This window comes from Zophobas morio, unplaced genomic scaffold, assembly GCF_036711695.1.
Source record: "Zophobas morio isolate AGI-343-1 ecotype UQ-CSIRO unplaced genomic scaffold, CSIRO_AGI_Zmor_V1 ptg000049l, whole genome shotgun sequence".
NCBI classification, from domain to species: Eukaryota; Metazoa; Arthropoda; class Insecta; order Coleoptera; family Tenebrionidae; genus Zophobas; species Zophobas morio.
In genome coordinates, this window is record NW_026972154.1 from 204829 (window position 1) to 220159 (window position 15331).

General features: G+C 32.2%; 1 protein-coding gene and 1 long non-coding RNA gene across 2 annotated transcripts; both read left to right on the top strand.

Moving 5' to 3' along the window:
- The first annotated feature begins 350 nt into the window (after positions 1-350).
- LOC135142702 (uncharacterized) lies at positions 351-2182 on the top strand. Its single transcript, XR_010282595.1, has 3 exons — positions 351-517; positions 572-2048; positions 2105-2182. It is a non-coding gene; the product is annotated as an uncharacterized LOC135142702 (long non-coding RNA).
- A 7107-nt stretch (positions 2183-9289) lies between these two features.
- LOC135142697 (uncharacterized) lies at positions 9290-15020 on the top strand. Its single transcript, XM_064074452.1, has 7 exons — positions 9290-10330; positions 10381-10454; positions 10509-10701; positions 11762-12079; positions 12141-13629; positions 13685-14424; positions 14661-15020. Exons 2-7 carry the CDS (start codon positions 10401-10403, stop codon positions 14954-14956), a joined length of 3090 nt encoding a protein of 1029 aa, XP_063930522.1. The 5' UTR covers positions 9290-10330; positions 10381-10400; the 3' UTR covers positions 14957-15020.
- Positions 15021-15331: the final 311 nt, after the last annotated feature.

Sequence of the window (15331 nt, forward strand, 5' to 3'; positions counted from 1 at the left end):
TTGTCCAAAGTTAACACAAATGCATATTCAGCCAACAAATTTTATGAAAATGCGTGTTAAACTGGCAACACAGGTGTGTCAAAAAATATGACTGATTTATAAAAGCTTACTTAAATTTTAAATTGAATGCGAAATTCGACGAGACATTATATACGGTAATGAAATGCTGCCAACAGTGTTAATACCTGATTTTCTTTATGATATTTTAATATTTAATTGGGCCTCTATAAACTAGTTGCTTAGGTTTTTTTTATTAATTACAGTCATTATAAACTATAATTTACTACAAAAACTTAACTGGGTATAAAATATGTATATATTTTTTTAATAGTTATCTACCTTTCAGATTTTCAGTAATTCAGTCGCAGATGGCTTACATTATTTTAAACAAAAGTATAAAGAGTTTGAGGAAGTTGATAGTACCATCAAATTTACGAAGCGTGTAAACAACTTATTTGATGCCTTAAACCGCCGTCATCCATTAGAAGGTATTCGAGAAAATAGTAAAGATTTTGATGTACGTGTTTTACTTAGTAGACTACATTAATCATAATACTGAAATATGTCTTAGACTTTAAATGAAAATCTAGCATGGTTTAACGAATGGGAACGAATGGTAGAAGAAGGAAAAATTAGCAAAAGTCAATTCTTGACAAAATCCACGACAGAAGGACTGCGTGTTACGATTTTGTCAACAATTGAACTTTGTAAGTATCTTCTGTCAAACGGTTTTAAATACGTTTTAACAAATAAAATGAACCAAGATCCTTTAGAGGTAAGTTGCTTCGTAAAATTACACATTGATGCTTGGAGTGGGATGTAGTTAGTTTTCTTGTAGATAATGATAATGAAGATACTTAACTATAACATGCACAATTGCACATACCCGCTTTGCATTTGACATTTTGCGTTCATTCCGCATCGAAAAGTTACGCCAACAATTCTTTCTTTTTTGCCGGGGCATTAGGTTCTTATTTTATCTAAGTAGCTGTTAGGTTTACTTTTTTTGTTTATTAAAGGGTTTTAACTTTTATTGCAGTAGTGAACTGCTGCTTTTGAACAATACTTTGCACTAAAAAATACTGGTCGTCGCTATAGTAATAGCAGGCATTTTATGTTGAATTTTATTTTTACTTAAAACAATTACTCCCTTTTTATCGGTTATGTGTTATGTTTTAACATTCAGTAAACAGAATTTATGTTTATTTTCAGAGGGTTTTTGAATGCGATATGTATTTTTTCTTTATTCCACAGAGACTATATTTTTTGCAGAGATTTTTCGGCACAATTCGACAAGCAGGTTGTGCCAATGGACATCCCACATTTATAACTTTTTTGCAGCTATACCGAATGTTATCGGTTTATAAATTATTAAAACCTCCGAAATTTGGCAATTGCACACAGATGCAGGAAAATAGTAATGCAAATCATTCGTTATCATTTAATGACTTCAAAAATATTTTTGAAACAAATCCAGAATGCGGGAAAAATCATGTTGAGAAAATAAAAAGGAAAATTGAATATATTTTAGATACAGATTCACCAATTAACGAAATAGACGAACAACTATTTGAAGATGTCACTACAACTGAAATTGTTGACAACATCATTTATTACTTAGCTGGATTTGTCGCAAAAAAATTGTACAATACTTCAAAATGTAATATTTGCCGTGAACAGTTATACAACAAAGAAGATCCATGTTCTAGTACATCTGAATTTACTAGTACAAAATCTAGGGGGTGGTTAAACCATCCAGATTCGTTAATGTTTAATATGTTCCGATGGGTGGAAGGGATACTTATGAAATATATCGATTTTGTGGATGTTTTCGATGCAACAATTGAAGAGCTATTCGCAACAAAAAATTTTATGACTATTTACTTTCCTTTTTCTTGTGAAGAGCATAGATTGGAAATATTTTCAAAGGCAATATATTTTTACACAATTATGCGAATTAAACAATTTTATAAACAGGAACAAGAGAAAACAACCAAGGCATGTGCAGAAAAAAGAAAAGAGTCTCGACTGCAGACTACGTAATAATGGTAAATTTTTATTTCTCAAACAGTAAAGTAGATAATGGTTAATGGATATTTTTTAGTTGTCTTGTGAAACGAACAGAAGTGAGTGAAACTAATATAATATGTGAAGGCGAAAAGAACTACATTTTACATTCATGTTTTTAAATAAATTATTATTTTAAAAATGTTTAAAGTTTTTATTTTAATACAACGGATAATTAATTTTGATGATTTCTTGACCTAAATGGCTTTAATTCCGACAAATACTTCTCCCGTCTCTTTCCCGTCAGTGCGGTTAAATGACGGCCGCCCTCTTCTGTTTCTCTCACTCCAAATCTGTGACTAGTTGGGGACACGTTTCACGCGCTCGTCGGAACACCTAACTTATTATACACCGTGTTGCTAACTTAGGGGCAAGATTTTATGACTCACACGTTACATCTATCAAGTAAAATGGAAATAGACTTTGTATTTTGGAAGTACAAATTTTTACATAAAAATTTTAAAATGATTTCTTGTTCGAGAGTCGTCATTGTCATTTTCTTCAACAGGAACTCCATATTTGGTGGAAAAAACTTTTTTAATTTTAATCGCCACACTCGTTTTGTATTTTAAAATACATTATTCTAGCATAATCAAAACTTTATGTTCATATATAGCTGTAGAAAAACTTTCAAAAAGTTTTCACATTTCAAAAAAAATTATTAAGTTGCCATCTAAAAACATGTCAATGACGATATAATTTAAAACAAAAAACAATCAACATACAATGTTTATGTAGCTCTGTACATGTTGAAAATATCTAGAAAATCGAACTTAAAAATTTAAATATACATACTTATCAAAATTAAATGCAGAAAATTTAACCATCATGTTTTTTTAAGCAGAATCCCTCGTTTTACCATACAATGGACAAAAAGGGTAAATCATATATTAATAAGGAACATGTATATTATTACCAAATGCTAGGCCAGTTGCACATAACGAAAAGGAAAGCTTGTATTTTTGCCATTTGGACACTCAAAAGGGGTAAAATCACATACGTTCCATATGACGAAGAATTTTGTAAAAAAATGGTTCTGAAACCCCAAAAATTTTATTTCGGATGCGTTGTTCCGGAACTTGTTGTTCCGGAACTTGTTGTTCCTAGGAGACGTAGGAGATTATCTGTTAGAAATCCTGATTATATTTTAAAAGCACACAGAGAAAAAAAGTCACTAAAAATTAAAAAACAACTTTATTACAAACTATTTATGTATAGATTATTTGCTCGTTTTGAAAATATGTATTTAATATAATAAATCTGTTACCTCTGAAATGGTAGTTTAATTGTCTGCTATTCTACTGGTTTATATCGATCAATATGTTGCCTTTCTTAATACAAAAAAAAAAATCGTGAAGAGTATTTAGATAATTGTAAAATTTACCTGCACAATAGAAACACAACACAACAACCTGAGGACGGACGACGGTCCTCAGGTAATTTATTCAGATAAGAGAGTAGTACAGTCGCTCATCCAAGTAGAGGTTTTCGGTGCGGTGCAAGGATTTTAAATAAGTAGACTTATTTAAAATCCTTGGGTGCGGTGCTAATAATTCGCACCGACAAAATATTGTACTTCAGCTCCATCTTAAAAGCAGTTTAAAAGCAAGGGTAAAATTCTTGGGCTCGGAACAGCTGTCAGTAATATTGACCGTCCAACCCTAGCTGTCATAATAATAATTGGAAAAATTTACAACATTGCCTGCTTGCTAGCCATCCGAGCGTTTCGGATTCTGACCAAATAAATGTTATTACCTTGAGTCTGTGTCTTTGAAGTTTCTGGTTACTAGTAACAGTTTTACAGCAAAAATATTTTTTTGTGCCTGTGGGAATATTATTTTAATAGCCTTTTTTTAAAATTTATTCCATTTTTGTTACCTAATTACGAAACGGACACTCAAGGATAATCGATGAAAGAAATCAATACTGCACACTACTACTACATAAAGAATCGAAAACATAAGCAACATAATATGTAATAATAATAATTGTGTGTATGTACACATGCATGTAATAGTAACAATAATAACATTATTAATAACAAAAAATAAATTTAACACCGTTAACCTTATACACGCGGGTACATGGTATCAGTGCTCTTAATAAATTTAATGCATTTAATAATAAAAGTTGGTATATGTATAGAATTTTGATTTTCCTTCAAATGCGAACATTACGTCCTGCACTCAAATATTTGACTAGTTATGTATGTATTTTGCCTTAACCTACCTACTTCCCTCTTTTTCAAATTAATATTTTCCAAAATTCATATCATATATTGAAACAAAAAATGCCAGATGCGTGTGTATACTGAGACAACATATTTTCTCATTGGTTTCACTTATAATTCATATTGTCCGTACTTGTGAGGCCTGCACCTCTTGGGATTTATTTTTTATAAACAAAGTGAGAAGGAAAGCAAAAACGAAAGGGAATAAGAATGTATAATAATGAAGATTATATATAGTCTGAGGCATATGAAGGAAACTGAGAATATTGACAAAGATTATAAAATTTATAAGGAGAAAGAATAGACTAAAGAGGAAAATATAGTTAAAGTGTTAAAGATCACCAATGGGAGCTTTGGAGCAGAGATTTTGATATACAAAAGTAGGAGTGAGGAGGAAATTCAGGTTTCATTAGAAACCGTGTGTTCCACTTTCGCTACTCCATCTTATCCCTTAATGGCAGTAAAAGTTCAAGTTTTATCTTTCTTGAATTTATGACAACTGATTGATTAGTAGAAGTAGGAGAAATGGAGCAAGCAAGTGATTGGTGAAAATGTTCAAGGTCCTTTCAATTACACGTTAAGTTTTACAATTCTCAAATTAGAAAATTATTGATAAAATGATATTGCACTATTTAAGCTCGGTGAACGAAGACCGTTGCTTTGAATGAGATTCATTTTAGTTAAATAATTGCCGACTTATGAAATTGGAGACTGAATTATATGTAATGTATGTAACGTGCCCAAAACAGGAACTGGGTGACCTTGTAGAATTCTATATTCGCTGTATTCCAAAAATTTCCAATCATCCAGCATGGGTGATTGCCTGATTTTTCAGCGCGAAATTTAAATTTCAAATTTAGGACACCACAGCATTAAACTTATAGTAACGAAGACTTATTACAGAACCAAAATTATTTCAAAATCTTCTCAGCTTCAATTACCCACAGTAACGTTTATTTCCCTTTCCACTGTCCAAATTTCATCACAGTACTAAACAGCCTTGATGCAAGAAAATGTATCTACGTATATATACAGTATATATTATGAACAATGTTTTCTTTTTATTTTTAGAAATGATATAAAATTGGGCCTTGCCCAACGAAAAAACTAAAAACAATCTGCCTTCAAAAACCAGTCCTATTAAGAGTCGTTGAGTGCAGAATAATAAAAATTTTCCGCAACTATACTGAATGATATTTGTTTGAGATTCTTGATTAACAATTATCCGTTTTTGCATGTTTGAATCGATTTTTTTAATGCTCCTAAACTGGAAGGTAAAACTAGAGTTCAGGGTTTTCTTGAAATAAGATTGTGTATAGAGCGTATACAAGAAAAATATTAATAAAATAACTGAGCTATAAGAAAAACCTAAGATAGTGTATCAAGAAAATAGCAGTTTTATGACTTTGAGTTTTTTGCTACCATTGTCAACAAAGAATGTAGCTTTTAGTTGCAAATTTGTGACAACGCCATACTAAACAAATTGATATCGCGTCATAACAATTATTAAAAAAAAAAAAATTGAAACAAATAGTTAAAATAAAGTTTAATTTGAAACAACAAAAACAACTTCAAAGAACCAGTTTTATCACATCTTTATTAAGCAACTTGACTGATAATTCACATTCACAACACATTATCAAAAATCGCGGCAAAAATCTTTCTAAAAGCCTCTTCAGAATTTGGCTTAACATTGGCAAACATTCTCGACCAATTGTTGTTCAAAACTTGATTAATATTATCCCCGAGAACTTTGTCCTCATCAAACAAATTATCCATCTGGAATTTAATCAACTGTTGCATCAAGATGAGCTTGTTGTCGACGACTTTATAATGTGACTTCCCGTTTTTCTCGTACTCTTTGAGACTGAAAATGAGATGAAGGTTCAAATTATCTAAACACATTCATTAATGGGACGGTTTAAGAAAGTGGCATAATCAATAAATCGTTTTATACAACATTATGCAAATTACCATCATCACTACTCTCGGTTACCATTATTTAAAAAGGAGCAAAAAAGTGGTGTGAAGAACAACCGAGGGATCACCTTGCTCAATACGGCGTACAAGATATAACGCAGCGGCTGCAGGTAGTAAAGAAATAGTGGAGTGGGGGATTTTCATATTTAGTTGAAGCCGTCCCTGAACGAAACCACAAGAGCCGGTCGAGCTGCAGTGGACACGTTATTTACGACCCTAAAACCTTTTCTATTGTAAACAACTTAACTTCGACACAATGGGATGATTTTATGATGGCCATATAACCAACTTTCAACCACTTTTTTTAATAAACACTCGGTATATTAAAACTCAAATTAATGTATTCCACAACAAAGTACGAACCTCTGTTTTATTTTTCCACAATTTATGTAACTTTGGTCAGTAAATTTTAATCTTATAATTTATGAGATATCGAGGATCGTACGCGCAGTAACTTACCCTGTATAAACATACCATTTAAGTAATGATGAATATTATATGTATGAGTTCGAAAAAAAAAAGGTCGGTACAGTTAAGATCTCGAATTGTCAACCGTGAAGTGTTGAACTAATTTTAAAAATTAATGGTAGTAATGTCAGATTATCAACAACGACAATTTTTTAAATTGACAAACCGGTTTTCAGAATGATTGAGATACAAGCTGTCTGTACAGGAAATTTCAATAAACCAATTTAAATTTTTACTAGTACAAAGGTTTAATGTTGATATTTCTAAATGTAGTTTTTGCTTCCCAAGCATAATCTTAGGAAGTATTGTAATCGGGGCCGTCGGGCGTTTCTGTGAGAGAGACCCCTAGAGTACAAAATCATAGGTCTCCTGTTTTTGTCTGTCACTCTGCTTGTCCGCCATCTGTGTCGAATTTGGTACAGATAATAATCTTCGAAACTATCGGACCGATTGTTGACAAATTTATATATGTATTATGAGTATCACAAAGATCGTAAAACGCTAACCGAACTTTGTGTAATCATTAGAGAGCGGATTTTATGAAATTTCCATATCCGTAATTTTTTGCATATAAGTCTTGATATTTAATATGTGAGCAAATCATGCTAATTAAAAATGAATACAGCTATCAACAAAAATTGCATATTTGCATATATTTGCCTTCTGCTGCATATTTCACGTAACGGGTGCATATTTTGCAAAATGATTGTCATTCTATCGGCATTTATCTAGAAAGACGAAATTTCATGAATCATATTGCAAATATTGTCCTGAGCTTCAAATAACAGAGAAAGGTTTGGGTTTTATGGTAGTTTGGAGGAACCACTGGGTGTTAAGCCATGCTTCCAGGTCAAATCGGGTCCTAATTACTTTTGGAAATACCGTTTATTCCCAATATTTTTGTTCGTTACTTAAGTGTATTAATGGTATGTTTTATGGTGGTCGAAGGGACGTTATCCTATTATTTTTCATCGGGCGTTTGCATTTAAGCATTTAAAGCGATAGAGGTGTGTCAACATATAGATAAGTAACTCAAATTAATTTATGGATTAAACCTTTTCCTGAACTTGTTCTTCAAGAAGGAACTATGTTTTGTCGCGCCTGCTCTAATCCGGTAAGCATTCTTACATCTGTGGACGCAGTACGCAGTTTTTCTATTTACAAATACATACTTTAGAATCACCGGAAAAACGTTTTAGAATATTTCTAAAAATATATAAAAATAAATTGTTACCAAAATAGTAATTAAATAGTCGATTACTACCATTTTTTAATTCGTTCTGTTTACCTGTATTTATTTTTTAGTATAAGAATATTATCTTAAAAAATGTGAGTGTTTTTGCAATTTGTAAATAAATTTAGTTCGGTTATTACGTTTTTTTTAATTTTTGGAGCATATGCAACTGCATATCTCTGCATATATTAAGAAAGTTACTGCATATTTGCATACATTTGATGCATATCATATGATCATATTTCCCAAAATTTTGCTGCATATTTTCCGCTCTCTGATGATTAGTCTAATCATCCTTACCGGTAATGTGATGACGTCACTTCAAAATTGTACCTACTAAATAGATTTTAAATAGAAAAAAATAACATACGCCTACAAGTGTAGTTTGTGAATCCACGAGATATCTAGATTTTTGGAAAAAGAGCAAAATTTTATAACAATGTTTTACAATTTAATTTTGAATCTGCAAAACCGAATGCTTCGAAATCTTGTAGACGTTTTAAAAGTTATCTCGAGCATGGTAAATTATTAAACAAAATATATTTATTTATCTCCTCCAAAATTTGATGACGTTACCTCAAATTTTTGCCGAGTAAATGCTATCTAAAATGTGAAGAATATGGTGGGTCTGTACTTGTGACTTAACATTACATTCATATTTTTTGGAATTGCTTATACAGATGACTCAAACAAATTATTGTTTATTTATTGGTTAAATCAGGGAAGGCTCATTCCATTTTTCCAAAAATTTGGGAATACAATGCTGTTATTATTAGTGTTAGACTGCACTTATCCAAACTCATATATAAACCGGACAACATAGAGAAGTGGCATAGTTTAAATGAAATGACGGTTGAGGCACTGGGGACTCCTCAATTTATGTTGGTAGCAGTGTTTGTAACTAGGAGTAAAATTAACTAGAATAAATGTCATATTATTTTTAACGACACGTTTTATTTTACAAATTGACACTAGATTTATCAGAATATTACAAGCTGCTTACTGTTTCCTTCACTTTCATTCAGATCACACGAATTACAATTATAGTGAAACAAGGTTTATACTGGTATCGAGTATTTAAATTTGCCGCTTGCTTTTGGGGGTTGGGGACTTCAATGTAAATAAGGGTGGTTTTGCAGCCTCTATGTCGCATCTATATTCATCTATGTATAAACCTTCGCAAAAATGTTGATGGCGTCATCACAAAATTATGTGAGGGAAAAACTTATTTGAAACATACGCGTAGCACGCTTCTCTATATTTAGTTTAACATTACATAAATTTATTTTATGAATATGTCATTCCAAAAAATTGATGCAGTGGTAAATCACAATCAAAGGCGTATCATATTTTGCACATTTTCGATAGGATTTATTTATTTCGATTAAAACTTTACCATGTTTCCAGTAACTTTAAAACGTCTGGAACATTTTAAAACATTCGGTTTTGCAGATTCAAAATTAAATTGCAAAATGTTACAAACGTTAATTTTTTTCCCCCCAAAAATCCATATATCTAGGGTAAAAACTCAACACGGACTCATAAACCACACGTGTGGGACTACGTTATTTTATACAATTTAAAACCCATTTAGTATGTACAATTTTGAGGTGATGTGATCACATTGTTGATGGATATGATTAGACAAAGTTTGGGTAGCATTTTATCACCTACATGATATTTATATAGTTTCAGAGATTATCTGCCTAACAAAAATTGACACAGACAGACGAAAACAGAAAACCTATATTTTGTACTTTAGGGGTCATGACTCATTGAGAAAATATAAATGTAGCTAGTTTTCCAATGGATTCGATAACAATATTTTTTATGGAAATGGAGATGAATAGAAAAATTTTGTTAATGTTCGTTTCACCAAATGGTTAAACAACGTGATTAACAATTACATCTGTCTGCCGACGTTATTTCCTGTTGTCACTGTTGTCAAAATTGACAAGGGTGACAGTGACATTTATTTTAAATTAAAAATTACTACTGATTACATATTAATATAAGTCTCATATCCAAAGTCCCTTGAGGGCTTAAAAATGACATAGCACCGGTCATTTGGATCAAAATTTCCCAGAATTGCCAATCTAAACAGTATTATATTGATCGCGCTGTATTTTAATAATCATTTTTTGAAATTCTTTAAAACTGAACGTCGATAAATGTCGGATTAATATTCTAAAACTGTTTTTAGTTCTCCACTAATGTGAAGTGTAATAATATGTATGTTTGTATATTTTAGGAATCTGTTTCATGCAGTAAGCTCTATAAGTCGTCCAAAGGAAATATCTACGTAGGAAAACGAAAATTAAGTCCCAAATCTTCACTACTGTTTTCAGGAGGTGAGTTGATGTTACATAGAAAGTACAATAACAATTTGTGTTTTTTTTAGATCCCAAAACATTGTCTAGGATGAAAGATCAATTACAATCGTCGTTTATAAAAATTGCTAATAGTATTCAACTGGTATGAAATACAGTTTACAAAGAACAAATGTAAATAATCTGGCTATCGTTTTAGAACAAAATAAAACTTTCGAAGACTAGTAAGTATGAGATTTCTGACACCGATGAGGAGCCGTATGAAGACTCTGGTGATAGTTATCAACCAACCACTTCCTGTTCAAGTAGGGGATCCAGTCACATTTCATCACCAACATTTCAAGTTGATGATATTCGCAGTAATGTTAGACGTCAGCTTTTTCCTACATCAGGTAAAATAGTATATATATATATATGTATTATCCAGGTGTCCCAGATAAAATTCTGTGATCTTATATCTTCAAAACAGATAAAGATATTGAAATTTTGTATACACCATTGTTTTTGGCTTGAAGGAGGAAACTTAATTTAGCACAATGTAAAAATGACGCATATGTTGCTAGCCAACGTTTTTTTTATTACAGGATGAAACATTAAACTCGGGGTTTTCAATATCTCATTTACTATTACAAATAGAACAAAGTTAACGACCAAAGTTGTACAGTTATGTTATTTTTAACTATACTAAGGGTTCTGTTTTTAAAGCGTAACTCACACGTTAGTTTTTTTTTTAATAAAACATCCTATATATTTTTACATATTTTGATTCTTAGGCTATACACTCACAAATATACACAGTGTTTAAAAAAATTAAACTTTATAATTTTAACATGTCAATATTTCAGTTCATCAGACGAACAGCCTGTATTTTATGATCGTATCTTATTCAATTTTTGTCCTCATTTTTTTAATATGTTAATGTCTATATCAAAAAAGTAAAAAACGCAGTAACTATCATCTTCAATTATAAAGAAAAAAAATAAGACGCAGGTATGAAAAAAGGGGTAGGTATTTTATTTGAGAAAACTGAAATATCGATATTTGAGAGTTCTAACAATTAAAACATTTTGATAAACGCTATGAATACGAAAATTGAATGCCATTTATACCATAACAAAGCGCGTACCTTTCTTTAGGTGCTACACAAAGTATTGCAACACAGATTTTGAAAAAAACTTTACTCTGATTTTTTTGGGAACCCTTCCATTGCTAAAAAATACATTACAGTTAAAAATAATTTGAGAGTATAGTCCTCAAAGAATCGTACAAATTTGGTCCTGATCTTTCTTCTCAATTGCTAATATTTAATGAAACATCGAGGAACGCGGACTTAGTGACTCACCCTGTATATTTTTAACATATTTTAATAAATCCTTACATTACAATTTTATCTGAGATACTCTGAAATGTAGATAAAGAAGCTTCAAAAAAACTTGCTATATTTGTTAATAGGTTTATCCCTTCTAAGAACACCGTCTTCTGAAGAAAGCGAGTCTACCGACGCTGGCATACTTTCCAGAATGACTAGAATCACACCTTCCCCTACATGCTCGATGATGATACCAAACTGCCCCCTAGAAGAAAATACACCTACCCGTAGTAATATGCCTTCACAGTTAGCAATAGTAACATTTAAGGGCCAAAATGTTGAAGTTATTATTAACCATACGTTACATCGAGGACAATATTCCTGCCACCTTAATTGCGTCAAAGAAACGCTTACTGGTTTTCTTTACGAAAATAAAACTAATAGCAACGATCATGTGTGCAGTGAGTATACATAAAGTCCTATATAGGTAATGATTGCTACAATACATTATATGCTTTACAGGTTATTTTAAATCAGAAGGTGCATACTCTAACGTTGGAACAATAGTCCGAGATAAAGATGAGCGGAAGGCGGAGTTCCATGTCAATAAATGTTTCCTCAGTCCTGATACTTTGTTTGGAATGGAATCTTTTTTTCCTCACATGAAAACTAATCTGACTCCTCTTCTGGTTCAACAACATATAAATCAAGAAGTAGGACCAAAATCTTGTAGAATACCAACTGATAAAAAGAGTAAATACCATTTTTGTATGTACTGTGATCAAATGCGAACATCTATAGGAAGACACTTTGTAAAATGTCATGCTGAAGAAGAAGAAGTTAAGACAATTATTTTGCTTGAAAAACAAAGTAAGGCACGCCACGAGGCTTTGACTGCTTTGAGGAGAAAGTCTGACAGTGTACATAACGCAAGATCTGATCCTCATAACAGAATTTCTATTCGTGCTTCAAAGATGGTGCCAGTCGCTAAATTTGTAAATTGCTGTAATTGTGGTGGACTTTTTGCACCAAATAACTATTCTCGGCACAACAGAATTTGTACTGAACGTCCAGCTAATCGCCAAAGAGTATTGCCACTGGCAAGATTTAATACTGAGAATCAACAAGAAGATTCTGATGAAACAACACTTAACGTAAACAATCTTGTGAAGAGATTACTTGCGTCCATGGAAAATGACGAAGTTGGAGACGTTGTTAGAACTGATTCCACTTTATTACTTTATGCCAAAAACAAGGCTTTGCAGCACATGAGTGAAGAAAGACAAAATGCAAACACTCGTCAACAACTTCGAAGAGGTGCAAAACTTTTGATACAAGCACGCCTTCTAGATAGTGAAATCAGCGAATTTTCTGATTGCCTGGATCCCACTAAATACGATACGATAATTGAGACTGTCTACTTACTGAGCGGTTTAAAGATAAAAACTTATGAGCTTACCACTCCTACGGTTATTCCACATTTCAGAATTTTATTAGAAAATTGTGGTACATTTTTAAAAAGTGAACTTTTGAAAAAAGGATTAACAATGCAGGATCCACAAGTTCAACGAACTGATGCCTTTCTCGCCGTCCATAACAACGACTTTAAAATGAAAGTTTCAAAAACTGCCAGAATAAATACGGTTAGAAATATAATAGAAAAAAATAAACAATTACCGTTGCCATGTGATGTAGCGGCGTTAACAGATTACATTAAGGCTCAAGCGTCTTACAGTTGCAATAAATTAAAACAATCTGGATTTAACTACGCCCACTGGTGCAAATTAGGAAAGTCTGTTATGCTTCATGTTTTAATTTTTAATAGGCGACGTGTTGGAGAAATAAGTAACATACGTTTAGCAGACTACCAAAAAAAATCTAAGTTAGAGAAAAAACAGTGTGCAGGATTAAATAACTTAGAGCAACTGCTTGCAAATCATTTTACCCGGATGCTAATCATGGCTAAAAGAAGCAGACCTCTTCCTGTTCTGTTGGATGATGAACAAATACAGTAAGTTTAACAAAAAATTAAATCACTCTCATCTATTGTGTACTGTATTTTTTAGATATATCGATTTATTTTTGTCACTCAGAAAGCAAGCAGGAGTAAAAGAAGAGAACCCATACTTATTTGGAGCGCCATTAAAATCTCAGCATCTGAGTTGTTCAGTAGCTCTCAATGAATTTTCTATTAATTGTGGTGCCAAACATCCAATTAGATTACGTTCAACTGCATTGAGGAAACAAATCGCAACAGTGGCACAGATTTTAATTCTCAATGATAATGAGGTTCAGCAACTGTCTGATTTTATGGGCCACAACATTGAAGTGCATCGAAGACATTATAGGCAAAATGAAGAAGTAACACAAATTACGAAATTAGCCAAGTTTTTTATGTTACAAAGTGGCAGAGACTTAAACAAATTTAAAGGAAAAACTTTAGATGAATTAGAAGTTATGTTACCAGCAGTGAGTGAAATAAACGATGTAGGTGATGAGGTTGATGAAGAATTGTTTGATGACCTGAATGGCCAACATATTGATACTGATCTAGCTAAGCATCACCATGAAAATGTGCAACCTGAAGCTGAAATACGCCCACATTTAGATGATGATGAGTCTAATGTATCACATGATCCTGAAATTTTATTGGAAACCGGAGAAACTGAAGAAGCTGTATCCGACATGGTTGATATGTTGAAAACATCCATAGAAACACAAGTAACGTCTTTAAATACAGAGAAAGCAACAACAAGTGGAAATCGGCAAACAAAAATACGCCGAAAGAAGAATTGCTCTACTCCAGGTAAGATCAACCTACTTACTTATTATTTCAATATTTTAAATTACATTTGTTATACCCTACATTAGATTCAGCAAATATGTATGTACATGATTTTGGTAGATAATTTTTTTAAGTTTGCACTTTCACCCTGGTAACATTGTTTCTCAACTCTACCAAATTTGTTTGTGTTAAGACTTATACTTCTTGTTTTCGTACCACTGTTAAAGCGAAATTATTTTGTCTTTCTTGTGTTTTAGATAAAAGCCCTCAAAGCAGATTTCCAACCACACAAGAAATTTTAGTAACTCTAAATAATAGTCCAAGGAGGAGGAAACGAACTAGTAAAGCACGTTGGACTGTTCAAGAGAAGGAATTCGTTTATCAACATTTTAGAACGTACCTTCAATATAATGATGGTGTTTTTCCAAAAATGGCATTCTGTCAACAATTTGCCCAAACATATCCTAACCAAATAGGACACCGACCTGGGAATATTTTGTATGCATACATAAGAAATGTAAAATTAACTTTGCAGACACCCCCACTGATATAGTATATTTCTAAAATAATAATGTACAATAATTGGCCTAAAACAATAAAGAGTATAACAAAACTAACTATACTTTGATAACCCAAACCTCCCGCCTTAAAATGATATTGAACAAAATTTGAAATTTGGCCTTGGCTGTGATCGTCTGCAAAAGTGAGACCCTACATTGTGTTTTGAAAAATGGCGGGAGGCGTTCGTTCATACAAATTGACGCACTGCGGAGCGGGAAGAGTGACGGATTTAAAAAACTTATATATGGAAAAAAAAACTATGAGAAATAAACTCAATAAGGACTCAAGGGGCCTTGACATTGGGCCCCAGAAGGACCTAAAGAATTTATTCCTTAGAGAAAAAAAAACTTTATTTTCATTGAAACCT

Excerpts from the sequence above, each read along its gene's own strand:
- LOC135142697 (XM_064074452.1), top strand. The coding sequence starts at position 10,401 with ATGAAAGATCAATTACAATCGTCGTTTATAAAAATTGCTAATAGTATT. Across the intron at positions 10,702-11,761 it reads TCAGCTTTTTCCTACATCAG|GTTTATCCCTTCTAAGAACA; the intron begins GTAAAATAGTAT and ends ATTTGTTAATAG. Across the intron at positions 14,425-14,660 it reads GAAGAATTGCTCTACTCCAG|ATAAAAGCCCTCAAAGCAGA; the intron begins GTAAGATCAACC and ends CTTGTGTTTTAG.